A 27,983-nucleotide genomic window follows, 5' to 3' on the forward strand; every position below is an offset into this window, starting at 1 on the left:
AGTCTCCATTGTTTTATTTTCTTACTAATCGATAAGTAGCTGTCATTTTCTTTGTAACTATAGAGAAAACTGCAACGGCATTTCTGACACTAGCGCGATTGTTAAACCTAATTGTCAGGACTATTTAAAATAGATACTGTACTTGAATGATGCAATACCAATCACGATTGCGACGAAATAATTCCTTGAAAGATGACGTAACTTAAAGTTATTAGAAGGAAAGTCGACGGTGTTCTCCAGAACAATTTAGATACTAATGGCATTTTACAAAAAGCAGAGCAGGTTTGGAAACGATTAACTGGATGACGAACATATCAAAGTTTAAATGAGTTAGAAACGGCTTCTCGGCTTCATTGCTGTTTCTTTAGTTTACAGGTAAGTGACTTAAACGTCGGTAGTCAAAATAATGGTTTTACTTTATCTTATTGTTCTAACAAATATCGCAATTCTTGTAAGATTATGTAGATTTAATTTATTCGGATTTTTATATTTATACAAAGAAAGAAAATCGCTCCATTCGATTTCGACAGAGCAGCAAAAACGGACCCTTTCGGCGGAAGCGCGACTGGTTTACATCCGGCCACTAATGTGCGATTTTATCGGTATTTCTTTCATTTAAATTATTTTATTTATGAAATATTAAGACGAAATGAAGAGGTTAATTTATAATATGTAAACCTTTTATTTGATTACATTTTATAAATGTAGATGTTCGGGTTAGGAGGGCCTGAATCACTCTGTTATATAATAAACTGATGTTTATTATTTAAATAGTTTAAGAGTTATGTAAGAAGTGATAAATGCTGCAGATAATTTTTTATCGCCATTGACAAGAACGAAAGCAGTTTATCTTTAAAAGAATTGCGCAAATAACGGCCTTGAGGAACAAAACCTGTTTGCTATTCTGAGGGTAAAGAAGGTTGGAAATTAAACTAAATAATTTTCCATATTTTTCTCGTTTCGAATCAAACAAAACGAATATTTTCCCCATTCTATATACAAGTTATACTTTAAAATAATCTTTACGCTTATTCACACGGCACGACGGTAACGGCGCCCTCTGGAATTAGTATGTGTAATTTTCTATATCAATATAAGAAGTATTAACGTGTATATTCATTTAACTCTATTATTATTATTATTTGATAATTATAATTTATATTAGTTGTGATATCATTCGTATTTTGTTTTGAACGTTTTACGATTCGTAACTAACTATACGTATTTCGACACTAACCGTCGTGATTTCATCACTTTCTATGACGTCACGGAGGTGAAGCACGTGACGTTTGGCTGTTGTAGGAGAAATCGCGAGAGGGAAGCAAGTATGCTGGAGTGTGTTGTTAGTCACTTGTGTATTAATTTACCTCGAAAGCATGACAAACAAAATTAATTCTGCCTTTTTTACCACTTCTATTAACTTGTCTTCCAGTAAAAAGTAAGTGTAACGATATCTTTGCATGATAACGTATTAATTTTAATATAAATACCACGAATGCGACTGAATGACCCATAAAAGTAATATCACTCGACCTCCATACACAGTAACCTATTTATTAGTTAAACGATTGATTTTCTATCCTTAATGACTTTCACCAATTCAATTTAATTAACTAATTTCTGATTTTTTTTAATCATTTAAAAGAAGAAAATATTTCACCTGATATTTATGAATGTTGAGTTTTAAAATACTCCCTTCAGTCATTATGATTATGTAGAAACTGCTTGAAATATTGGAAAACAAAGAAAATGCCAGAAATAAAAAATACCGGTAAGTAGATAACGGCTTATGTTTTGTATTGACTGCAGTCGTTAAAGTTCTAGAATCCGTCGTGTGTTACTCGCTTTTTGAGCGCTTAAGCCCGTGCTTTGCAACCTGTGCGTGGAAGTAAGTCGTCCCCGGTACCTCCCGGAGCAATTCCGCGGAACTCCGGATGATGTTTGTGCCGTCGTCGGATACAAAACGTTGCTAGGTCCCGGTGACGTATTTTATAGCGCGAGTAGAATGGATCTGATGGATAAGAATACCGTGATTTTCTTTATATGAATACCCCATGTTTTCTTTTTATTAAATTATATATATTAAACGTAAATTGAGCGAGGTTTGTATATGTTGGGTTTTGTTCGACTTAAACTTTGTGCTTAACGTGAAGAAAAATATTGCTTTGAACGATATTTTATCACTGAGAAGTTATTGGCACACTAAGTGTTATAGATTGTATCTTTAAATTCAAAAGAGTACAAAAGGAACCTTGTCTGGGAGGGCTTGTTGCGAGTTTTGACTCCCGAAACTTGCTTTCGGTAATGCTCTTGTCAAAGTAGTCTCCTTGGCTGTCTATACACAATTGCCAACGTTTCTGCAGGTCTCGGAAGCAAGCGGAGAAAGCTTCCGGTGCGATGCTCGTTAGCTCGTCTGTTGCAGTCCGTCGGACGTCTGCGATACCTCGACAAAACGTTCCTTTCGGTTGCAACCCTTTGTCGGAAAAGTGCAATTTTTTTTCTTGTTTCCACGAGTGAAAAAGCAACCGAAAGAGACGTTTCGTCGAGATATCGCAGACGTTTGACGGATCGTGACGGACGAGCTAACGAGCATCGCGCTCGAACCTTTTTCTGCTTGCTTCCTAGACCTGCAGAAACGTTGGCAATTACGTGTAGATAGCCGAGAGGACTACTTTGACGGGAGCTGGAATCGTTACTTGGTAATTGCAATTTTCTATTTTTTACCAGCTTTGTCCCAGAACATTTCAGACAAAGGGTGTATCTTAGTTTATAATAATATATTATATAGTTATATGTTAATATTATATTTACAAAATACTATTTTCATACTTTAATGATATTAAAGTATTTATAAAAGATAGGCTGTCCCATGTAAAATTGACTTCACTCACTGGAAACGACACGAATGAATTGAGGCCAAAAACACTTGTTAGAAATGTTGTTTAATTGTGCATAAATTTACAAATGATGCTAAAAATGGTGTCTTTACCCACGTGTACATGTATTCGTGTTCAGACTGACCTTATGAATATTGATGTCACTATCCTCATTTTTTCTGCAAATGCTTTTCTTTAGTTTGCATAAAGTGTAAGAGATAAATCCCAGAACCATCTTTTTTAAATATCCCTATAAAATTTGTTTTCACGCAATCAAATCGTCGACGTTTTAGTTTTGTGCAGAAGTGTTGTCGTGCTAAAAAATGCATTTGTGCCAGGGAAACAACAACTTGAAGGACAGAAATTCCTTTTGCAAAATTTTAACATAACATTTAATTATGATAGTGCCATGACAGATAAATGAATGATGCAATAAGCTGACATACAGCTCCCAAGCATTATTGACACTAAGTTTTGAGTGGATCTTTGCTATTACCGTTTTATCAGCTTTATTTTTCCATTCACCATCTTTTGACCAGTCAAACAGATGGTTTTTGGAATACTGATTTGACTGACTAAATTGCATCTCCAAATTAGGGGGTCTCGGTTTTTGTTTAGCATAATACAGACCGAATCAAACGAACAAAACAGTTTTTAAATTCCAGCAGTATTCAGTTTAATAAAACTAAAGTTTTCAACCATATTTTCAAAGTTATCTCAAAACTTTTTCAAATAAAAAAAATGAGATTATGTTTCGAACAGTAGTGAAATAATAATAGTACTTTTATTGAAGATGGTCTTTAATTAAAAATAAAATGTTTTAATATATTTTCAAAAGCTTTTTGACAAGATGTCAAGTGACATAGATGATACCAAATGATATCAATCAGTTGTTGCTTGACATTAATTGATATTAAAGGTTTAAAAGTAAAAAACATACAAAATATTTTAGCAGATAAGAACAAGTGATAGTACTCGACGTCAGTCTTAATTCTCATCTTCCAAGCGTAGCAAATGAGTTTAGACGTAATTATGTCTACTTTTTTACGGCATTAGTTGCGCTTCTTTTACTTTCTCGTGCTACGTAAGCGTTTGTTATTCTTCGACAGCTAGTTTTGCATATTGCTACTTTGTTTTTAGAGTCGGTTTGCTCAAATATTGCTTTATAAATGTTTTTATATCGCATTATTTTATTCTTTAGTTTTAAAAACATTTTAAAGTAAAATTACACTTTATTTTAAGCTTTTTCTTATTTACCGAAAATGTTTGGCAGTTATCAAGATATTGTGGAATACAAAATTTATTGAAACGAAACAACCGAACATTGTACACGGAATTTAAAGTTTTTATGCAGTAGTTTTGTACTGTTACATTCAAAATGGAAAGTAATGTTTTAAAATTATCAGATTTTATTATTGGGTTATTTATTTAGTTGATAAGAAATCAGTCACTATTGAATTTAGCTTCATATGTAGATGATGCATCTTGTGACGATTTAACAAATAACTGATAATTAACCGTGACTTCAAAATTAAAATAAATTTTGAAGACACAAATGATATTTGTTATGTAACCTGCAAGCTTATTGATCTGGGAACTTTGACGGATAGAATCTGGGCAAGTTGCTCTGGGAAATTTTTGGAAGGTATTCAAACGTGGATATGTTGGCACCGTTCGTCACCACTCGATTGCTCCCATTTTGGGACTGGCGGAATTTACTTTGAGTAAAAATTGAACTATTGCATTTTTCTATATTATATTTTTTTAACCTGTTTTTATATTAGATAACATAAAATGAAACAAGCTTTGATTTATTTACAGATACAAAATAATAGTTCAATGTTTTGTAGGTGTTTGCTATTTGTATTTGCTTTGTTGGCATTCGAGTTAATTCTTTGTCATATTTTATCTTTAATCAATCATTAAATGATATTGAGTCATACTTTTATGAATAATTTATTTAAAAGAAAATATGATATAGATAAAAAAATGACGTCGTACGACAAATTAACATTAAAATTGATAAGTTTTTTAGTGTTAGTTTGTCGATGGCCCGATGGTCCGGCAGTTAGGCCGACACTGCCACTCTAGGAACCCGGATCAAATCTGGATGCGTAGAAAAAACCCCGGGAATTTTTAGGACGGTCCGTTCGACGTTTTGAATCCCGCCCCTCGTCACTTGGCCATCCGTCGCGGTCCCGGTCGAGCCCAAAATTGAGTCGATAAGAATACCCGTGGAGCAGAAAGAGTTGCAAAAAAAGTATTAGTTTGCCAGACGACAAAGGTTAAAAATGTGTGTAAATATTTACGATAAATTTTTTTCTTTACAGAACCATTGGAAACGACTTTATGATAACCTCAATTTATGCCATGGTCGGTTATCTAATGTCTTGGATGACGAGTTTCATTCCTAATCAGTTCTTAAAACGGTTTCGGTGGTGCCCCACGTCCTTTGAAGAACTGGACGAAGCCGAAAAGAACATCTTGAGTTGTAAGTAGAATTTATTTATTAATAATTCCAATAATTATTTTAAATTAGAAAATTCTAATAATTAGGTTTTAAATTTTCTGTGTTTAAATAAAATAAACAACAAAAGTCCAATCTGGTTTGTTGTTAATGTTGTAAATTTGCATCCTGTAAGTAGAAGTTTTCTATGAAAACTGTTCAGATTAATATTGGCTTGCCAGACTTGTTGTTGCTATCTATATTAGCATATAAAGGAAAAGGTGGACAAAAGGTCGAGATATTTGTGGAGAGGTCAACGGTCAAAATAGTGTCCCGGATTAGAGATATTGTCGATGTTAATTTTCAAATATTAACTATTAGATTTTAGACTGTAATTGAACTTCGTAACTTGGCCTACAGGTGAGGCAGATAGTTAGGCCATCATCTCATATACTATTAATTAGAAAATAAAATTAAGTAATAAAAACTCTAGTGGAAAACATTAACCCACAAGTGCAACACTCGCTTCGACTCCTTACTGTGCAAATGCGAGTGCGTCGCTAGTTAAATCTTTTGACATCTGTCTAATCTTTATTTCCAATCATTTATGTTAATTTAGGAAATAAAACCATACAAATTAATCACTCAAAATGGTTAATTGTGGCTTCTAAACAGTATTAAATGCTTCAATTTCGGTTAAATGAAACAAAGATGGAGTTGTTAAAATTTGTAGTTAACCTGATTTTAATGTATAAAAATCATTATTTTAAAGTTTAAAATGCTAATCATAAGTTGCAATTATTGCTTTTTGTTAAAGTTTAATTTATATCTATAATCAAAGCAATTTATCTATTTTATGTTAAAGTTTTTATACACTCTCAGATAAAAATCTGAAATTTCTATTATGATATCTAAAGAGCCACGTCGAATGTTAATATGTATTAGAGCATGGAATTCAGACTACTATAAAAAATTTTTAGAACAAAATTATATGATAAACCAAATTATTATTTTACAAAGTGTACAGTTTGCTATGCACTGGATAATTTGATGCTTATCTAGTGTTTTGAATCAAGTGTTTTTGTATATAATAATAATAATAATAAAAAAATAATTTTTGATTTTACTTTTCCAGCTTTTGTAACGTAACTCGGGAAAGTATCGTAATTGTGTCAAATTTGACTTCTAGGTTTTTGCAAATACTGACATTTTGAGATTCAAACCCAAAAATTGAAAAGTGGGAAAAATTCCATGCGTGTTGGCATGTATTTTCTTTAATATCTCAGGATGGGGATAAAGATTAAGAAATAAACTTTGACACGATAACTTGTATATAAGGAGCATTGATGCAATTAAATTTCGGAACGTAGAACTTTGGGAGCGAAAAGATACGGCGGGGTCGCGTCCCGTATCTCGAGCAGGGTCGAGCTTAACGAACGTTTTACTCGTTATCGGCATTTACGATACTTTTAAAAGTAATCTCTACTTTTTAATCCTTTCTAATTGTATTTTATAATGCTCATAAAAGATTATTTATAGAAATTAAAATGATTATCAAATTGTAATGCTTGTTTTCTTTTTAATCTTTAGCATCTTCTTCATAGTACAGGTTGGATATTATATAACTTAAACTGAGAACTAGGTGTCCAATAAGGCATAGTTTTTGTACTACTCGGTAAAACATCATAAATTCCAGTATTTTTACCTTTAATACCAAAAATCCAGTTTAAATTGTAATAAATCTATTCACTTCCTTCATAAAGCTGATGACATACTACAAATAGAATTTGGTTCGAGTCAACGTTATCTTAAACCTTTTGAAGAAATTCCATCATAAATATAAATTCTGTTTCTATAAAAATAGTTTTTTTACATTGATGTATTAAAATAGATTTTTTTTTGTTTAACATTAATTTGAAATATGACCTTATAAATGATTTAATAAAGAAACCGGATCTTCACGGTAAACAAGATAGACAATTGCGAATGTCACCACGTGTCACGAATGCAAGAACCATATCTTTCTTGGAAAGCTATAAAAATATTAGAAACGAAAAATAAACTGTTAATGATTAAAAAAAAACTTTAATAAATTACACAAGTCTCGCGAGAACTTTGTAAAAATAAAAATTGATAAAACAAACTAACAACAAATTATTCGGTATCTAAATAAATTTATTTATTTATAATTTTTGTATAAAGTTCCTTACGCAATGCCGAATTTGTAGACCATTTTTAGTAGGCTCTAGTCGAACGGCCTTGCAGATTCTATTTAAACCCGGCAATAAATTTAGAGATTAGTTTTATATCTGATTTAAAAAAACTGAATTGAAAATAGAAGCATGATATATCTGTATTTTTCTATATTTTCTAAATATAAATTAGTTGAAACTCAAAAACAAAACTAATATTAATTCCAAAGCTATAAATTTACAATATGACAAAATATCACTAAAAGAGTCTAATTACAATGTTTGTGATACCTTTGATTTTTAAGTCGGATGTAAGCAAAGAAAACTAATAACAAAATCTTTCAGAAATATAAACTTTGAGCTACAACTTAAATTAGATGATCTATGAAATGTATCAAAGTAACCATAATAATGTAACCTGAAATATAAAACTGCTAAGTTTAGGAATCAAAATGACCGTACTGTACGACGGCTATATACATAGTAATTTGACAAAATGGCCAAGGACAATAAGTATAATGCTTAGAAAATTATAAAATATTCCCAAAAACTAGACGATATACAGTGTAACCTTACGTAACGAGCAAAACAAATTGTTAAAAAGTCGACTCGCTTAACGAGCGACCGGGAGAGGGAAAGTCTCGGATCGTGCGCGTGCCCCGTCGGTCTGTGTTTCGCACTCGTTCCGCTAGCATCTTAGTGTCGCGTATTACTTATAAACGTCGACCGCCGTAGCCCGTTATATAATAAACGTTCCAAATTCTTGGGTTACGTAAAGGCTATAATTAAATACTGTATTAGAAATTAATTAACTTGACTAGAGGTAGACAGTTATGCTTCCATCTCTTATTAAATTTAATGACCAATTCCAAATTAAATTTTAGAAGTGTCTAAATTAAAAATGATTTATAATTATTATGTTAAATAAGAGATGGAAGCATAACTGCCTACTTCTAGTTGTATTAATTAATTTCTAATATTTAATTATAGCATTTACATAGCCCAAGAATTTGGCATATTGTTTGGCATGTTTATCAGACATATTATCTGTGACTTTTTTTCTTTTCTGAAAATTAAATTTGCATTCCAGGTTGGTTCATTTCATGCTAGAAGAAAAGACAATGATGATTCACATTCTTTAACGACGTATATTGTATAATTTTCTTAGAATAAATGTTTTACATAAAATATTTGAGTATTTTTTTTTTTTTGGCGTGGAACACACTATCATATTTTACATTAATTTATATGGGAAAAATTATTTCTTTTAATCGGTGTTTTGCATTACGAGTACGATTCTGGAACTAATTATGCTTGTTAAACGAGGTTCCACTGTATTAAAAATGTCTGCATTCTAATGTATTCTTCATGCCACAGGAAAATAAGTCTTTTGGAGTTGACTTTTATTCAATCTTCTCGTTCACCTCGATGTATAAAAATTTCCTCTGGTAGCAAGAAGCTCGAAATAAAGGTCGACTCTGCCAAAAGTTAATTTTTTTATAGTTCTTTTTTTATTATTATTATGTTGGGTTAAGTGAGATGTACTCGGTTAACACCGGTGGCTGTGTACTATGCCGGACCAAAGTCAAGGCATAGTATCCAAAACAGAAATTAAAGAAGTGTATCAGTGTGTGTGTCTGTATTCAGGAATTTTCTCACAATATGACATGTATTCAATATAGTGGCCTTCTGTAGTGTGATGTATGTGTTTCTATTCAATTGTAATGTGCCCAGGCTTTTGTGTAGTGTGTGTGGTATGACACCTGTAGAGGAGAGAACAACAGGTACAATAAGCACCCTATCCATCCTTCCACAGATGCCTTATTTCCTGGGCGAGTTCTGTGTACTTGCTAATTTTTTCAGTGCATGCGTTTTGTATATTGTGAGTGTTTGGAATGGATATGTCTATAATGTATGTGATTCTATTGTGTTTGTCAATGAGTGTGATGTCTGGTCTGTTGTGGTAAATTGTTTTATCTGTGATTATGGCTCTGTCGTAGTACATTTTGTGCGTGTTGTTTTCCAATACTGTCTGTGGAATGTATTTGTAGTATGGTTCGTGGATGTCTACTAATTTGTGTTTCTTTACAAGCTCTTGGTGTATTATATTTGCTACTTGATTATGTCTGTGTAAATAATCTGTCTGTGCCAAGAGCTTGCAACCAGAGATGATGTGTTGTATAGTTTCTGGCATGATGTGACATTTTCTGCATGTGTCATTTGTGAGTGTTGCATCTTTGAGTATGTGTTTTCTGTAGTTTTTAGTATTTATGACCTGATCCTGTATGGCGATCATGAATCCTTCCGTCTCCCCAAAGAGGCATCCCCGAGCTAACCAGCTGTTTGACGCAGTTTTGTCAACTTATTATTATTATTATTATTATGTTCGACACTCAGAAAATATTGTTTATCATTATTGTTCAATTTCTGCTCGAGGGGACTCGTCTTTGATACTTTCATAGGTATTTGTTCATTTGTAGGGCGATCTTGACTTCTTTTTCTTCTTTTTTTAACCAGAGAGTTGCTCTTGTTTTTTAGAATGATGGAAGCAGATCATCATCACCTTAAGGCAATTTTCAGCTGACAAAGAAGTTACAAATGCCATATAATGCACTCTTGTTAATTTGAATTAACTATTGTATGGAATCTGGATTATGGAAATTATGCATACAAGAAAGGAAATGGAAAAGGACTACCAACGTATATATACAATTCGAAAAGTACCGAATAAGGAAAAACATCAAAAAAGGAAAAAACAACAGATATGTAAATTCCAAAACTATACAATAAATTTGATGTACTTTAATTACTAAAAAAAAATAGAAGTTGCGAAAGTTATGTACAGATAGGGAAGGCAGTCTTACTTGATTGAGTAAATTTTTATATTTCTTTATTTTTATATACATATGAACATATTCATTGGAATTGTACAGAAAAGTTATACTGCATGTTAGCATAAGCAAATGCAAAAATCAAAATAAATTGCCACAGGCAACTTATGAGTGAAATGAAGCTCAGTTTGTTTGCTAGAGCTCAACACAATTATCAGACTCATTTTTTAATGTATTTAATTTTTAGATCTTAACACTTGCAAACTGAAGATATAAAATATTAATACGACTAACCTTTAACTTCAACCAAAAAATTACTAGCTTTATTTGTAGAAGCCCCCGAAGATGGCATTTAAGTGGTCAAAAACATACCAATATAGTTAGAGGTTTACATTTTAAGATTTTTATACCATACAAATTCATTAATCAATGGTTTTTTATAAAATCTTTCTTTGTAATATTGACATAAATGTTTTCTATATTACTAATAAGATTTCATAAATTTTAGACGTGAAAAAACCGTTTGTTGCGGAATACGTCAACATAGGTACGGAATGGGGTTACGACGACGGCGACGTCAAAATATGGACTTTAAAAATGAATACGACCTCCAGACAGACTCCTCTAGTCATGATTCACGGGTTTGCTTCCGGAGTTGGTCTGTGGATTATGAACTTGGATGCGCTCTCTTCGAACTGTCCCGTGTACGCTTTCGATTTACTCGGTTTCGGAAAGAGTTCCAGACCGAGGTTTGGTAAAGATGCTATAGAAGCAGAAAATCAGTTTGTTTGCAGTAAGTACGAGTGGGTAAAAATCCACTTTAATGATTTTACTTTTAATTAATTACAATTGGAAGGTTGAATCACACTGATATATTTTTATCAATTATTATTATTATACTGAATGTTTTATAATAGAATTTATATAATCAAGATGCATTGTTGAAATGTGAAGTTTTTCTCAAATTTTTAATGAAAATTACATTTCATAGTAATATTTGCATAAAAATATAATAAACTTAGATAAATTCAAATTTATATTTATTTCAAAAGAAATATATTTTATGTATTAGCAGTGGTACCAGGCTTTGCTCAGAAAATGATAAAGGCGACATGTTTGTATAAAAATGTATAATATGAAAAAGAATATGTACTTATAAAAAACTTACAATATAATATCTGATCAAACTCAATTACACATTGAAATTTACTCTAAATACATTCTATAGCCTGAGAAGGATACACACATTCTCATGTGATACTTGAACAGATAGACTTGCAGACATGAATTTAATTATATATATATATGTTACAGTCAAAACCAGTTTTTAGTTAGAATGTGTTTTAACTAGTTGAAACTAGTTTATACTGGATGTCTTTGTTAAAACCCGTTTTGTCTAGTTAAAACTAGTTTTAACTCAAACTCATTTTTGACTAGCAGTAAATTCTAGTTATAACGAAGACATCCAGTATAAACTAGTTTCAACTAGTTAAAATGCATTCTAACTAAAAACTGGGTTTGACTGCAACATATAGAGTGATTCGGGGTAAGATGGTAAGTGGGGGGAAAGATGCCTACTTTTTGATATTTTCAAACGGTGACGTCAGATATTGTCGTGCGTTTGTACGACGAATTGTTGGGCCAATATCGAGTGCGGAAAGCTACCGTTACCTCATTTTCTACATTCGAGATGAATAAAAGCGAGATAAGAACAAAGTTTTTGTTGCGAAATGTTTCTAGAATCATTTTAAAACTGAAAGTTAAAATAGAATTTATTAAAAATTGCGAAAAATAATTAATGTGTGATGTAGTTAAGGTTCTAAAGTTTCCACTGTGAGTTACCGCCGATCGTGATCGGACACGCTAGAACACCTGACTCCGCTAGGCATCTTACCCCGACAAATGGGAAAGATGCCACATTTTTCTTGGGGTAACATGCCTATTTTTTGTTAATTGAATTCTAATATGTCTATTTTTAATAAATTTTTGTTTTCTCGTTTTATTGCAGGATATGCATAGAAATTATATAGGGACTTCTCAAAAAGGTTTTTGGACTGAGAAAAGCTTTCGGCTAGGTATAGAGCGCGTTAGAACGGGCGGAAACTTAACAATACTTATACTGCGCTGTTCTACATACTAAGAAGTACTTTGTACTAAATATGCAATAAATTAAATTTGGTTAAGATATTCGAAAATTAATTTAATGCAATTATATTTGTTATCTTGCCCTAATGGCATTTGGCATCTCACCCGGATACTTGGGGTGAGATGTCTAAAATGCCAGACGGTAAAAAAGTTGTCATTGCAAACACAATATACAATTACTTTTCATATACTCTAAAGTTTTTTGAAAAACATGCTCAAGAATACAATATTTTCGTTAGAGGCCTTCAAAACCCTAATTATCGCTATAATTTCCTTCATAAGCAAAATGTTAGGCATCTTCTCCCGAATCACTATACATAACTTTATTTATTTCCCTGAACATATTTATGTAGCTAAAATTAGTTTTAACTAATGTGAAAAGTTAAAACTAGTTTTATCTAAAATCAAAACATACACAGCAGTAAATTAACTAGACAAAACCCGTCTTGTCTAGTTAAAACTATAATTTACTGCTGAGTTTGAGTTTGAGTTAAAACTAGTTTTAACTAGACAAAACGGGTTTTAACAAAGACATCCGGTATAAACTAGTTTCAATTAGTTAAAACGCCTTCTAACTAAAAACGGGTTTTGACTGTAACATATATATAGATAACACATTTAAAACTCAATTTATAGCCTGTTAGTAGCATGACATGTTGAGTATACTAGAATTAAGTCTAGCATTACAGTTAATAATGGGTCATTGCAAATGAAATAGCTGTTTTTTTAAAGAACTACAAGGCTGGGAATTTTAAATTTTAAAAAACATGAGATTACATTTTGAAATTCACATATGTGCACTCTCCCAATTGCAAACATACAGCACTGTTCACGGAGAAAAAAGTTGTTTTTCTATGTGAACAGTGCTGTATGTTTGCAATTGAAAGAGTGCACATATGTGAATTTCAAAATGTAATCTGATTTCTATTGTGAGTTCCACATGTTAAAGAGTACATTTTCTGATTGCATGGAAAAAATGAGTATAAGCAGGGACATAATGCAGCTGAAGCAACTCAAAATACCAAACCTTCACCAAAAACTTTTGGTGAAGGTTCTGTGAATTAACAGACTACCAGGCATTGGTTCGAAAAATTTCATTCTGGGAATACAAACTTCACAAATGGAAATTGAAGAACGTTGTCGAATCAGAACATCAACCGACCGTCTGGGGAAATCACGGAAAGGTTTAACATACCGCACATTATTCGACCATTTCTCGACATCTAAATATGTTAGGGAAAGTCAAGAAGTTGGACAAATGGGTACCACACAAACTCAGAGAGATGATAAGCATCATTTGGAAGTTGGCAGTTCTTTAATTTTTTCTTACAAAAATGAAAGTTTTTCAAAAGAAATTCTTCTCCATTCATCTTATTGTTCAGACTATCACTTTTTTATACATTTGAACAGTTTTTTGGCAAGGAAAGTCTTCAAGGAAGAGGACACAATAAAAAGTACCTTTGATGATTTGGCTTCTCATTCTCGTGATTTTTATCAACTTGGCATTAATGCATTTCCATTGAATTGGGAAAAGTGTAATAATGTTGGTGGAGAGAATTTTGATCGAATGTGTAAGTTTTAAATTAAATTAATAAATGTTTTGTAACAAAAATCGGCCATTTCATTTGCAGCAACCTTACAGTTAAAATTTGATAATCTCTAATGTGAAATATTATTGCATTAGCATCAAACTTCGAAATCAAATATCATTGAATTTTGGAGTTACGATGCTAAACCAGAATTCATATACAAATATCCCCTAAATCCAATATATTAGTAATACACCAAATAACTGCCGGGTTAAATTGGGATACACTATAATATGGTTGCCATCTATCGGTTCTTGTATGTGAACGTCTCTCTAATCCAAAACTACGTTCGGTAGACTATCTCACAGCATTACAGTTAGAAATGTCTTTATTTTTTATAAAATTGGATTAGATTACATTTGCATTTCGGGTTGGTTTACATTCCCAACCCCTCTTCGGTGCATAAATAGGCATAAAAAATCTTTCACAATAATTATATCATCTGTAAACATGTACAGAAATTAACACTAGAATGATATATATGTTTACAGATGATATAATTATTGTGAAAGATTTTTTTATGCCTATTTATGCACCGAAGAGGGGTTGGGAATGTAAACCAACCCGAAATGCAAATGTAATCTAATCCAATTTTATAAAAAATAAAAGACGTTTCTAACCGTAATGCTGTGAGATAGTCTACCGAACGTAGTTTTGGATTAAAGAGACGTTCACATAAAAGGATAAATTGCGATACTTCACAGCTTTTATTTTAATTAATTTCTAAATAATTTACTAGAGGTAGGTATTTCCTTATGCTTATCTCTAGTAACAAATTATATTAGTCATTTGGCATAGACCAGAATTAATATCACAAACTTCAAAATGGAACTGATTAAATTAAATGATAGTTTAAATTAAAATTTTTTATTAAAATATTCAATTGTTCACGAGATAAACATAGTCAAACCGATTCAGAAGTCGACGGCATTGAGATTTCCCGGTATCGTTAGACATCGCGACACGAATCGTCGACGACATTGCAATTTAAATTAGATTTCGGCGTAAATGGAGAAAGATACTACTACTATTTTTTGGTATGCATTTCAGTTGTACTTAAATCAAATGAATAAAAACTGCATTAATTGACATTTACGTAATACTAGTGGCATCCGAGAATTTGTCTTTAAAGGTACTTAAGTCAAATTAAATAAAAACAATTTATTATTATAATACAATGTGTAATATTGCTTTGCATTTCTTTGCTTCTTTTGCATGAAATACTGCAAAAAAGGTAAAAAGGGGTTTATTTTGGGGGTCAGGAACATATAAATATATTTTATATTGTTTCTACAGAAAAATTTGTTTTGGTTTCTGAACAACTTTGAGGAACAAATTATGTTTAAAAACTAAGGTTCCAATGTATTTAAGATTATATTTTACAGCCTTTAAATCACAATAGGAGACAATATGTCAGATGAAAATTGTTGTGTGTAACATTAAAATTTGATGTTTCTATGATCTTTCATTGATTGCCATGGGAATAATTCAGCAAACTGCTTGTTTGATGATGCTTTGATATGCCTGATTCTTTCAAAAGTTTACAAAACTTTAAAGTCATTAGCTGTATGCCAGTTTTATGTATTTAGTCGAAACAATTGTCGTCTAAAGTATTTTCTTAAGCCAATGTACACGAGCGGCAAAATAACAAACATTGACAATTGGCGGTCAAATCGGTCTCAACTCGTCGTGATTGTAATTTTGCCACTTTGCATATTGGTTTTTAATGTTTCCGTACAATTTTCACGACTTAAAATTTTTTCTATATGAATAATTGTCTAAATGTATTTGAAATTCCTATCGAAAACTGTAATCTTACGTAGTAGAAATAAAATTTTACATTCGTATAAATTTTTTGTAAGGCATCGAAGCATGGCGGAAGAAACTCGGACTGCAGAGATTTTTTCTACTCGGCCACAGCCTGGGAGGATTTATTGCGGCCGCTTACGCGCTGAAGCATCCCGACCGCGTGGCTCATCTGATTTTGTGCGATCCGTGGGGTTTTCCCGAACGTCCGATATCCACGTCTCACAGGTACAATTTACCGACGTGGGTGAAAGTGGTGGTTAATTTCCTTCGGCCGTTCAATCCTCTGGCCAGTCTCAGAGCCGCCGGTCCCGCCGGTAAGATATTTTAATTAATCTAAAAAGCTAAATTATGGTTATAAACAATAAAACTTATAAATTGTGTGCCTATGTTTTTTTCCATCTGTTTAATATATTTATTATCTTGAATATATATTGATCCTAATGATTGAAATTTATGTAAAATTAATATATTTAATAAATCAGATAAATGAAATGCATTATCTGTTGTTAGTTAATGTATTTCATTTATTTGTTATGATGTTCCAATTTGGTATAAAAACAGATTGAGAGATTTTATAAGTTTGGTTATGAACTGTATTTACTAATTTGGTGCGTGTCATTTGTAACTAAAATTTTAGAATTTTAAACCTTATTTCATAGGATTATTGGCTAATTAAATTGTCTATAAATGCTCATTCCAGACAGTAAAGGTTTGAATTGTATTTGGCTTGTTGTCACTCATATTATTGTTATTTGATTTAAATTGTAAAAGTAGTCATTCTATGAATTTGTTGCTTTCTTTCTTTTGAGATAATTTGTTTAGATTATCCTTTTGTTTTGTTCTTTCATTTCTAGGTAATGAGAAAAAGATTTATTCTCATTTTTTAATTGCAAATATAAGTCTAATTGATGTTTTATAAATAAAACTTCAGTTTTAAAACTCTAATTTAAAAATTATAGCATTCATTGTAGAAATAATTTTGTAATATGTATTATTTTTATGTATATCAGGTGATTATAAAATAAGTATCTGTATTTGGAGCTGTCAGTAGCTTGAAGGATTAACCCAAGTGAAACCAAAATTGGTACACTTACTATTTAAGAAGGGGAAGAATGGAACAAGGTTAAAAAGAATTGCCAATAGTGGACGCTACGGGGCCTGTCACTTCAGTTACTGTTGTAAACAAATGTGGGTCGCGGATGTGTCTGAAATCTAAATTCTTTAAAAGATAGCGTATCACAACGTGTGCAGACCGTTGCTCGCGATGCATTACATTCCGCAGTCCGACACAAAGGACTTACCCGTAGTGTGGAACCAGAACTGGATCGTCAATGCCGTGCGACAGCATAACCGCATTAACTGTGACATTTTCCAATAAATACAAGTATGCAATCGGTTTTTTCACCTTAATTCATTTTTTTTTGTATTACACATTAGATTTCGAACTTTACGGTGCACTCAATCGGCAATTTTTTCGACTTTGTTTTTCTTGTTCCATTCTTCTTCCCCTTCTTAAATAGTATGTGTACCAATTTTGGTTTTATTTGGGTTATTCCTTCAAGCTACCAACAACTCCAAATAGAGATACTAATTTTATAACTACCTGGTATAATATATATATTTTTTTCTTTTATAGTTTAGCAATTTAACAATAATGAAGTGAGTTTCAAAATCTAAATACATATCTTATAAACAATTCATTAAATATTTCTCTTATTTTTTCCTTAACCTGAAATGAGCAAGGCAGATAATAGATGCTTCCTGACACAGATTTCTGATTTAAAATAGATCTTGGATTGTTATCTTATTTAGTTTTTCAATAATAAAATGGGGTTGAGTTGAAATTTTCAATAGCTTATTTTTGAATTTTGTATTTTACCTTATCCCATATCTTAAGTACTGTTATATCTGAAAGTTTCTGTATTTACTTTGTCTTGTTTGAGCTTTTGTTCATTTGTAAAATTCTTTAGAAACAAAGAATTAAACTAGCAAATATTTTCAAGAGGGATCCAAATACTCAGTACATAGAGAAGTAAACAGTATGGTACTTTAAATTAATGAAGTCGTAATTTCTAATAGAAGATATCATTCGAACACTTTTGAATTGATTAATTTGTTATTGGGAAGATTTGAAAATAGAATTGTAATTGCAGTGCAGTTACTGACATAAATGAAACGTAGAAGACATTCCTGTTGCAACTAGGGTTTTTTGTTTTGAGTACTTGGACTCTACATTTGCTCAAACTCCGTGTCGGAGTCTAAAGTTTACATATTTTTACGACATTAAGTAGAAGTCGTCGGTAAGAAATCGTCAAAATATTACTAGTATAGATGTTAGGAAACAAAATGTAATTAGTAAAGTTAACTTGCTAGTTGTATTTTTTTCTTTACAAGTTAATTAAAGTAAAATTTAACTAGCAAACGGTTTTGTGTAAATACCGAGTCGAGTTAACCAGTATAAATTTTTAAATGCTCTTACAAATCTCGACCGCACACCGGAGTGAATATAAAAATTAGATTCACTCGAACCTTTAATCGGTGTGTATTACGATAAAATCTGGTAAATCAAACGTTTTCTTAACCCCTTCTGGGTTCTTGGGGCATCTTTTAATTGTAATCTATTTGCTAATTAATATAAATTGCATAAGTATATAATTTATATATATAAATTATATACTTATGCAATTTATTATTGCCAATTCTTTCATATATTATTAATATGTTCAAATACATTATACTTTAAGAGTGGTTGTTGAACCAAAAATAATAATTGACAAATTATATATTTAAAATTTAATCTATTATAAAATATTGTACTTGTGTCTCTCTTAAAACTGTAGGTCCCATTTTATTGAAGAGGGTGCGTACAGATCTGAGAAGAAAATTTTCTTCTGTGATTAACGACGAAGAGGCCATTCATAATTATTTATATCACTGCAATGCACAAACTCCGAGGTAAATTTAAAGATCGATTACCTGTTTTGGGGAAATGTGACGACAGTTACGTTTGATACAACGTGTTTATAAGTAAAATTTTTTAACAAGAACAAAAGTTTAGATAGATTTATATTATGAGAATTTCGATAGTCTGTACACATTTAAGCATAAAAATTGACTTTTCGTCAGTTAATAGTGAATTCTGTCTTAAATGGAACACATTAGTATTAGCCAGAATTTTGTTTTAACAGCTTTTCATTTTATAATAAGTTATAACCACCAAGTATCATCAAGAAATTATTAATTGTTATATCCCAAGAAAATCTGTGAACTTAGAGAAATGCAGATGAGTTTGGATATCAGAGAAATACCGACCAAGCTTTTTTTATTTCTCTGATAAGTATTCCGTATTTCTTTGAACTTATCACTAAATTAGAATTTGTTTTAATTGCTTAGTTCGGCTAAATGATGGCTTATCTTGCTATATATTATTTTAATAATTGTAAGTATTATGATCCAAAGGTGTGTTGAAAATATTGAAATGGATACAAGATTCCCAGTGCCATATACACATCGTACGTGTGTATAAAAAGTCGGTAATGACTAAACTTTATTTTAATTGTCTCATTCCCTACAATGTATTGCACTTAGTCGACAGTTAATTTGTTAACTGTTGTCAAATTACAATTTCTAACAATTTATTTTTTAGTTTTTATTTAAATATTATAATGCTGTCTAGAAAAATAATTATGTTAATTTTTATTGTTATTTGTGTTAGTAATACAGTACCAAATTTTGTTTAATTTTAAGAATATTTTTGAGATGGTACCGATTGCCTTTCTTTTAGTTTTAGTTAATACAGAGAAATTTTGTTTTCTTTCAAAATAATACAGTACAGTGGGTGATTGGTTAACAAACAAATCGGATAATGAACACCTCACAGAACAAACACAAGAGGAAGCAACATAAAGTAATGAATACCGATTGGTTTTCCCTTGTCTTCGGGCAACAATTCGAAACTTTTCGGAACACGGGAGACGTCAACTTGACGTTCGACTCGGTATATACTGATCGGATAGTATTCCTTTGAACTTTGAAATTCCCAGCCTTTTATTTTTCTGACAGAAATAATTCTTTTATAGTATTCGCAAGACTGTCGGGTGGGCGCTCATTGAGTTTTGCATCAATTTTTATTTTCGAAAGGTGAGAGTATAATAGCGAAGGTAGAGAGTGGACAAAAGATATCTGATGTTGCCGGGCAGTATGGCTCGAACAAGTCTACAGTAGGGCGCAGTTCAATCTTATCTAAGAAAGGTACAGTATAATCGAGAAGACTCAAGCAGCTTAAGGAGTAACAAAAATCATATCTGAGAAATAAAGAACATTGAAGAGTTCATAATGGAACCTGAAATGCATCTGATGACAGAAGAACGCCAAGAACTCTCGAATGAAGAACACGAAGAAACTCGGCAAACATATGTTTTCTTCTGAAAAAAAGGATTGATGCCAATATCTGCTATTAAAGATCTTTTGAAGAAGTGGAAGGATGTCAGAACAATGGTCTTAGAATGGCATCCAAACCAGGTTGAGGTTAATAGGCTTAGGGATCTCTACAATTACAATGCTATTAATTACTTTTGAAAAATCCTGAAGAAGAGAGAAAAGCAATCGACATTAGACAGATTTTTTAATCCCCACAAATGGAAAAAACATCACCAATAAAAATGCAAGACTGTGTATATATGTATTTTTATTATTACATATAAATAAACATAGTATAAAAGTATATATATTTTATGTTTTGGGGGTCTCCAGAACGAATTAAATTCCCATAAAACCTATGGTAAATCGATAGTTGGTTAACGAACAATTCGGATAGCAAAACAAAGTTATATTACGGATTATGTTTGTTAACCAATCACCCACTGTATATAATTGGATGAAAGAAATATTAACTTTGGTATCAAATGTGATGATACACGTGTATAGTCAAGCAGGTAGATGACAGATGTACTGGGAGATTCTGATTTGTGTTTGAATTGGAATGCAAATTTTGACTAATGTTTGACTTGAATATGTCAAGACCTACTCCTTGTCACCTTGCCATGTTGTAGGCCTAATAAGACTTGTAATGGACACAAAAATAGATTTTATTTCCTGTAATGCAGGAAAAGTCAAAATTATTTTTAAAATGCTATTAGTTGCATTTACTATTGTGATGTTAACTTTTGCATTTTTCATGTTTATGGAACAAATTAATTAATTGTCGGAACGAAGTGACAACTAATACTTGAATTCATGCATTTCTTGTCAACATTATAACTCTAGAATGAGTTGTCCGATCTTGATGAAATTTTCTAGGATGACTCATCATCACTCAAGGATGAACTGATTCAAATTTCAACTCTCAAAAATGATCCATTTTTGTAGAACTGTAGATAGGGGTCAAAACAAAGATCACATTTTTCTTCAGTATGGATCATTTTTGAGAGTTGAAATATTAAACAGTTCATCTTTGAGTGATCAGTTGCTCTAGAAAATTTCATCAAGATCGAACAACTCATTCTAGAGTTATAATGTTGACAAGGAATGCATGAAGTCAAGTGTTAGTCGCTTCCTGCACGCACGTGTAGAAGCGTCATCTAGTGGTCGGAAAATATGACAGGCATTAAAACGGTAATTTTGAGAGGTAAATGTTATCGCTAACTATATACACAACAAATATAAAAAATCTTTATAGAATAATAAGTTTTAAAAAGTTTTCTTTTTAAAACATGGAGCAGCAGCGATCAATATTGATGGCTTTACGATCCATTCTCTCCTTCGTCTTCCTATCGTTAGTACAAAATTTGGAGAAGCTGCACAGAGATTCCAGATTGAGATGAAGTCGCTCAAATTCATCGTAATCGATGAAATGTGTATGATTGGTGCAAGAATGCTTTACATGATCGAGAGAAGATTGAGGGAGATAAACCCCGAGAAAGATGAGCCATTTGGTGGATTCTTTATTTGTTTGGTGATTTTCGTCATCTTCCTCCTGTTTTAAAGATACTTTTCTCTACTGGAGTGCTTTTTACAATGTAATGTCTCAACAAGGTAGGGACCTTGTTGGAACATTACATTACATTCCCATTTGATTCTTTTGAGAAGTTCATTGAACTTAGTAATTCTCATAAACAAAATAGTGCAGATAGTTCCTTCATAGATGTCTTACATCTAGCTTTGGGTGATTTCTCTGATACAGATCTGAACATTCTGACGACAAGTAATGGAGCCTATTTATCCAGAGATGAACTTGATCAGTTCCAAATGGCAGTAGAGCTATATCCAACAAACGAGCAAGTTAAACAAAGCAATGAAGACTACTTACAGTCAACTGGATGCCCTCTTGCTTATACAGCATCTGAAAACACTCCAGATATTGCCCCTGCCTTTGTCCAAAGATGACTCGGCTCTTGGTCTCTCCAAGTATTTGAATCTGTCAGTTAATGCCAGAATCATGCCGAGAGTCAACTTATGGGTGCAAGGAGGTCTCGTCAATGGTTCACTAGAAACTATATGCTACATTATGTATGCACCTAATGCTTGCCCTCCAGCTCTTCCTCTGTTTATTTTAGTGGAATTTGACAGCTATCAGAGACCTTTCATCCATGGTAATCTCTTTCCAATAATCTCCATAACACGCTCTTCGAACGATGGCAGTATATTGTGATTTCGTAGACAGTTTCCCTTACCTTAGCATACTCGATGACTATACATAAATCACAGGGTCTTCCAAACAACTCTTCCACAAATCAAAATAGATATAGGGAAAAAAGAAACAGCTATTGGTCTTACCTATGTTACATTGAGTCGAGTAAAAAAAAAATAACGGACTCAGTATTTTTAAAGAGTTACAGATTGACGCATAGGGATCTTTATTGTAAGTCCAAGCCCCATACTGATACAGAATTTCACGAGACGTTGGCATAGCAACTAATTAATGGCTTATTCTGACCTTATATTTGTACCTTTAAATCATCCAATAAAAACCAAATATAGACCTATTGTTGAGAACGAATGAATTTTTTTTGTTTGTTTTCCCTCGTAATCTAGAAAATAAAGGTGCGAGCAGCTTTGTTCCGACTACACGTTGATACAGCGTTTTAAAGTTGGTTGCGGGACTATGGGCAACAGAAAACCCTGTTTTCTAAATATACATGCTATTTTTAGGGATATATGGCCAAAAAACAGTATCGGAGGCTGTACTAGAGTGAATTCTTCTTTGTTGCAGAGGAAAGATTTTGAAAATAATTTGTTCCTGACTCGGTTAAGGAGATAAAGAAATCTGGAAGTAGAATACCCAGCATTATGTACTGTCTTGTTGATAAGGTGTAATTCTTTATTAATGTTTGGGTGGATGGTAAGAGGAGTGCTCTCCGAATGAGAGAAGTAATGGCAGAATTTATAAAATTTGTAGGTTGGAAGGCGGTTGCAGGGATAATATTTGGTATGTTGTTTTTGTGGTGTACTGAAAAAGTTAGCTCAGGAGATCTACATATTTCAAGATCTAGAAAAGAGATTTTGGCATTTTGTTCCTCTTCCACAGTGAACCTGATGGTAGGATATATAGAAGCTAACATTTGAATAAAGTTGTCTAATTCCTCTGCAGAGCCATCCCATGCAAGTAATATGTCATCTACATATTGTAGATACATGATTGGATAGTGGATTGCTAATGGGGCATGGAAAATGCGATATTCTATATTTCTCGTGATGATCTCTGCTAAAATGGGTGACAGGGGGGTGATGAACAATGAACATCGTTACTTTGAACCAAAAATTCAGAAACTAGTTACTATATTTTATAGAATATAAGACATGACTTTTTTCCAAAAATAAAGGCTCAAACAATTGCCCCATGACTTGCAAAGTATCAATCTCCCATAGGCTAATGAATTCCTTAAGTCTTTGGATAACCTCTACCTAACTTAACTATTGAATAAAAGTGTTAGTTCAATTAAACATATTATTTACTGGAGCCAAACAATTTTTATGTATTTATGTAAAATATTTTAATGGTAGGTTGCAAATTACTTCTTTTAAACTCCTCTTCCCTCATAAATAAAGAACACATTTTAATTTTACTTTTTTAACCAAACAAAGTGCAAATGTTTTGAGCCAGGTGTCAAAAGTGTGGGATGGCTTAATTAAATACACTAAATACTCGGTTTTCAAAACATTTTTTACCGAAATGTGGGTACGATGTGTATGCTGTAAATACAGTAATTGTTCTCGACACAGTTTTACCGTAATACATATTTTTACTCTAATTGGAATCTATGTTTAAGTTTTACCAATTTAATGTCCCAAAATAAATTTTTTTCTATAAAAATATGTTTTGGAAAAATTAATAATGTAAACTATTTACTTATTATTTTTTTTTATTTTTATTTTAGTGGGGAAGTGGCATTTAAAGCCATGACTGGCGAATTTGGATGGGCGAAACAGCCGATGATATCGCGAATCGACAGTCTGAGACCTAACGTTCCTATTACTTTCATCTACGGATCTAAATCGTGGATAGACAAACAGACTGGCATTTTAATTAAAAACAGTAGATTGGATTCCTATGTCAACGTTCAGGTAAGCAAACTCGAGAAACTGAAAATTTAACTTCAATCGAGGATTTAATAATTAAACTTAAACTTAATTTTACTTCCATTTTCCATAACATATATATTGTGAAGGCATTCAATCATTTGTGTAGATTGCACAGGGGAGTATTTTTCAGACTGGCACTAAATTACTGTCAAAAGCTATTTTTACATATAAAAATTCTGTCTCCAAAACACAGTAGTTACACCTTGTGTATATATAAACTTTCACTGTTGTAGAAAATTTGTATTTTCATTCAAATATAGGAAACTTGGGTAATATACTTTTTGTTCAGTTTACAACTTAATGTCTCGTTAAGAAATTAACACAATCGAGAGCAAAAACATCCACCAAAAGAAACGAACTTTGTTAACAAACAGTTTTCAGTTTTGAAGGCAAAAATTATTAGAATTTTTAAAATCATTTCTGTTTAGTTACAAATTTTATTTAAATTAAGTAGTTAAGCCAAAGGATAAAAGGAGAGAGAAGACTTAGAGAATGTAAATAAAAAATGGCTGGTTGTTTGAGGTGATTAAATCAATTGGCCTGTTGCACTGGGGAATTTGGTATCAAATGGGCAAGCAAGTCCTCTCTAGGAATATTTTGGAGAACGATCGGTCCTCGATATATCGAGCTCTTTCTCTCTTTTTTCCCATTACGAGCTTGGCCGAATCTGCGACAGATATGGAAAAATGCCTCGTTAATGCTCACGGAGCAGATGGTTTATGAAGTAGTGCTTATAGAAGATATCTCAGATCAAAGGAAATGCGTGTCGCCCCGAGTAGTAGGAAAATCTTTAGAAGAAATTAGTCAAAAGAATTAGGTTTTCATTAATTCTAAAACACAAACCAGAAATACTTTCAGTATATTTTCATTATCTAAATATATACACAGAATGAATCTGTTTAAAATTTATTACATATTTTTAATTAAATATTATGAAAACAGTTTTATCTCAAAACTGTTTTTAACTTTATCAATTTATATATAAATCTGAGATGTTATTGACTTTTGTAACCATTGACAATAACTTTTCAAGTATTAATCTAAGATACAAAACCCAAATGATGTTTTTGGAGATTAGAATTTACTCTTGTCCAAACTTTTAAGTATGTGTAGCTGTTTAAAAAGTCAGGTTTCTGTGTTGATACTTTCATAGGTTATGCTACAACAATAGTATGAATTAAGTAGAAAAAAGACACTCGTACAGAGTATTATAATATATTTGCTTGCAAAATTACGACCGTAGTCCCAATTATCCGAGGTAAGGCGGGTCCGAGTAGCGGGAGAATCTTAAAGCCGTCGCGAAAGACAAATGCCCGCACCCGCTTAGGAGTCTACGCTCGAGATACGAGGACCCCGTTCGTTCTTACCGGAGCTCTATTCTAGATCTTTTCGCTAATTTGTAAATCGTTGCCCAAGGGCGGGAAGTGCCGAGCGAGCGGGAGAAAAGGACGACCCCATTACGTAACGGACGGCATCCGTTCGAGTACATTTATTTCGAGATTTGACGGCCACCGCTAGGGATGCTCGGTTAATCAAAAATTAGGATAACGGAAGGTGTGGTTAAAAAGTGATCTACGAAATACAAGAATATCGTTCTAAATTATTTTTATGATTACAATTAAAAATTCTTTCTTTAATCTTTCTTAAAATTCATACTGTCACGAGAAGTCACCAGAGTAAATTATTTTTAAAACTTTTAGAGCCCATTACACATAGTCCAAACTGTACCATACAAAATATTTTTGTCTTTGTTGACAAAATTCTAGTCCATAATTCATATTGGTTAATAAGAACATTAAGAGGGCTCTTTTGATCGTACTCATCGCGAGTTTTGCCGGACTCACAGTGGGCGCGCCGGGCGGCAAGGGGTAAGGCCCGACGTACCCGGGAAAGACTGCCCGTAAAAAATTCCCAGGGGTCGTCGACTCGGACTCTATCCCGGGTTCTTCGCGGCGGCAGAACGGTCTTCCGACCACTTCGGCCGTCCGGCGGTCGACGGAGATCGTTCGACACGCGACGGAGTTTGATCTTTTAACACCAAAAGTATGCAATTTAGATGAGCCGGCCTTAAAAAATAGAATAATTTAATACTTCACAAATCTAACTCCAGAGCTCAAAATTATAAAATGTTTTTATCGGAATAAAATTATTTGCAGCTCTCACCCGAAAATGAATAAACCAAGCTCCAAGTAGTTTGAGTCGTGAATATCTTAAATTTTATTCTCTAAAAGAGTTTATTTTCCTAAATTTTAATAAGTCATAATGCAGGAGATTTAGATCATTAGGAATATAATAAAATTTAATTTATTAAAACTTATATTTGAATATATTCCAAAAAATTAACGTTAAGAATCGTGTCAAAAAAGCTCATCAGAAACTAATTAATTCCGGAAATGGCGTGCATTAATTTAACGTCGTGGTGTTTCGATGGCATAATTTCCGGCGTTGTTGCGAGATTCGACTCGCTTAATCCCAAATACAAACTGTAATTAGTAATTAAAGTCATTTTTGAATGAGTGTTTACAAAATGTCGGAAGTGGATCGATTTTAATTACAAAGAAAGCCATTAATTTATACATTTCGTTATAAATTAATTGCAATGAAGGTCGGCGGTGTCGTTCCCAAAAATTTACACGAATTTCTAACAGTATCGTTCGTTCTCGGATATTTAAATTTTTGAATGTCGTCAGCGTACGCGCTATCGAATCATCGTTACCGAAAAAGGTTTGAAAAAGGTAATAAGACGTAGATTGGTCGAAAAGTAAGCGTGTCTCGACGACGATTGGCCGAGGAATGAATCCACTTCTGAATACTTGCGTTTCGTTTCAGGTGATACAGCGTTCGGGTCATCACGTGTACGCCGATCAACCCGATTACTTCAACAGATTAGTTCGCAAGATCTGCAACACCGATTGGCAGACCACGACGGGGAGGGTCGATAGCGAGACCGAACCCAGCAGCGCCGACGAGAACGCCCCCGAGCGGGAAAGCTCAGAATAATTTAGATATTCATCGTCCTCGTTCCGAGATACTATTAAATAGTATTGTAAATAACTGTCTAGATTCTAAGACATTCGAGTCTTTAAGGTCGACTACGTCATTCCCGAGAGGCTGTCGAGCCGGTTACCCCCTTTCTGCACGCCGATTACGTCATCGCCGAAAACTCTACCTCGCTTACGTCATCGGCGAAAGCGGGTTTCTCGGTCGGCTCGATCCTCCTCTTCGCTTCCAGGTAGAATCGGATATTTTTCCACGGCAGGGAATTCCCCTAAAGTTGGATTTCGAATAAATTTTAACCCGAAAATCCGAGCTTGACTGTAACGGAGTTACGTAATCAGTGTTGTTTATCTCGATGTGTGACGTCACTCATAAGATTCTATAGATGTTGTATACGAAACGCGCATTACAATAAATGTGTTAATGTTACCTGCGGTGGTAGTCACTTAATCAAAATTTCGTGACATTTAGGGTTTTGACCTTTCGTCGTGGGACAAATGGCACGACGACGGCGCTCA

At 32.7% G+C, this 27,983-nt stretch overlaps 1 protein-coding gene across 2 annotated transcripts; it reads left to right on the plus strand.

The window, feature by feature from the left end:
• Positions 1-353: 353 nt before the first annotated feature.
• Positions 354-27,894, plus strand: LOC136979741 ((Lyso)-N-acylphosphatidylethanolamine lipase-like). 2 transcript variants are annotated; one of them, XM_067275763.1, is made up of 7 exons: positions 354-375; positions 5,207-5,367; positions 10,854-11,138; positions 15,942-16,202; positions 18,729-18,843; positions 24,264-24,450; positions 27,298-27,894. In XM_067275763.1, the coding sequence occupies exons 2-7, from the start codon at positions 5,226-5,228 to the stop codon at positions 27,466-27,468; spliced, it is 1,161 nt and encodes a 386-aa protein (XP_067131864.1). In that variant the 5' UTR covers positions 354-375; positions 5,207-5,225; the 3' UTR covers positions 27,469-27,894. The 2 variants fall into 2 exon arrangements, with proteins under 2 accessions (XP_067131864.1, XP_067131863.1); XM_067275762.1 differs by lacking the exon at positions 354-375 and adding an exon at positions 1,271-1,438.
• The last annotated feature ends 89 nt before the right edge of the window (positions 27,895-27,983 follow it).

Source organism: Centruroides vittatus, unplaced genomic scaffold (assembly GCF_030686945.1).
Source record: "Centruroides vittatus isolate TY-2023 unplaced genomic scaffold, ASM3068694v2 contig_634, whole genome shotgun sequence".
NCBI lineage: Eukaryota > Metazoa > Arthropoda > Arachnida > Scorpiones > Buthidae > Centruroides > Centruroides vittatus.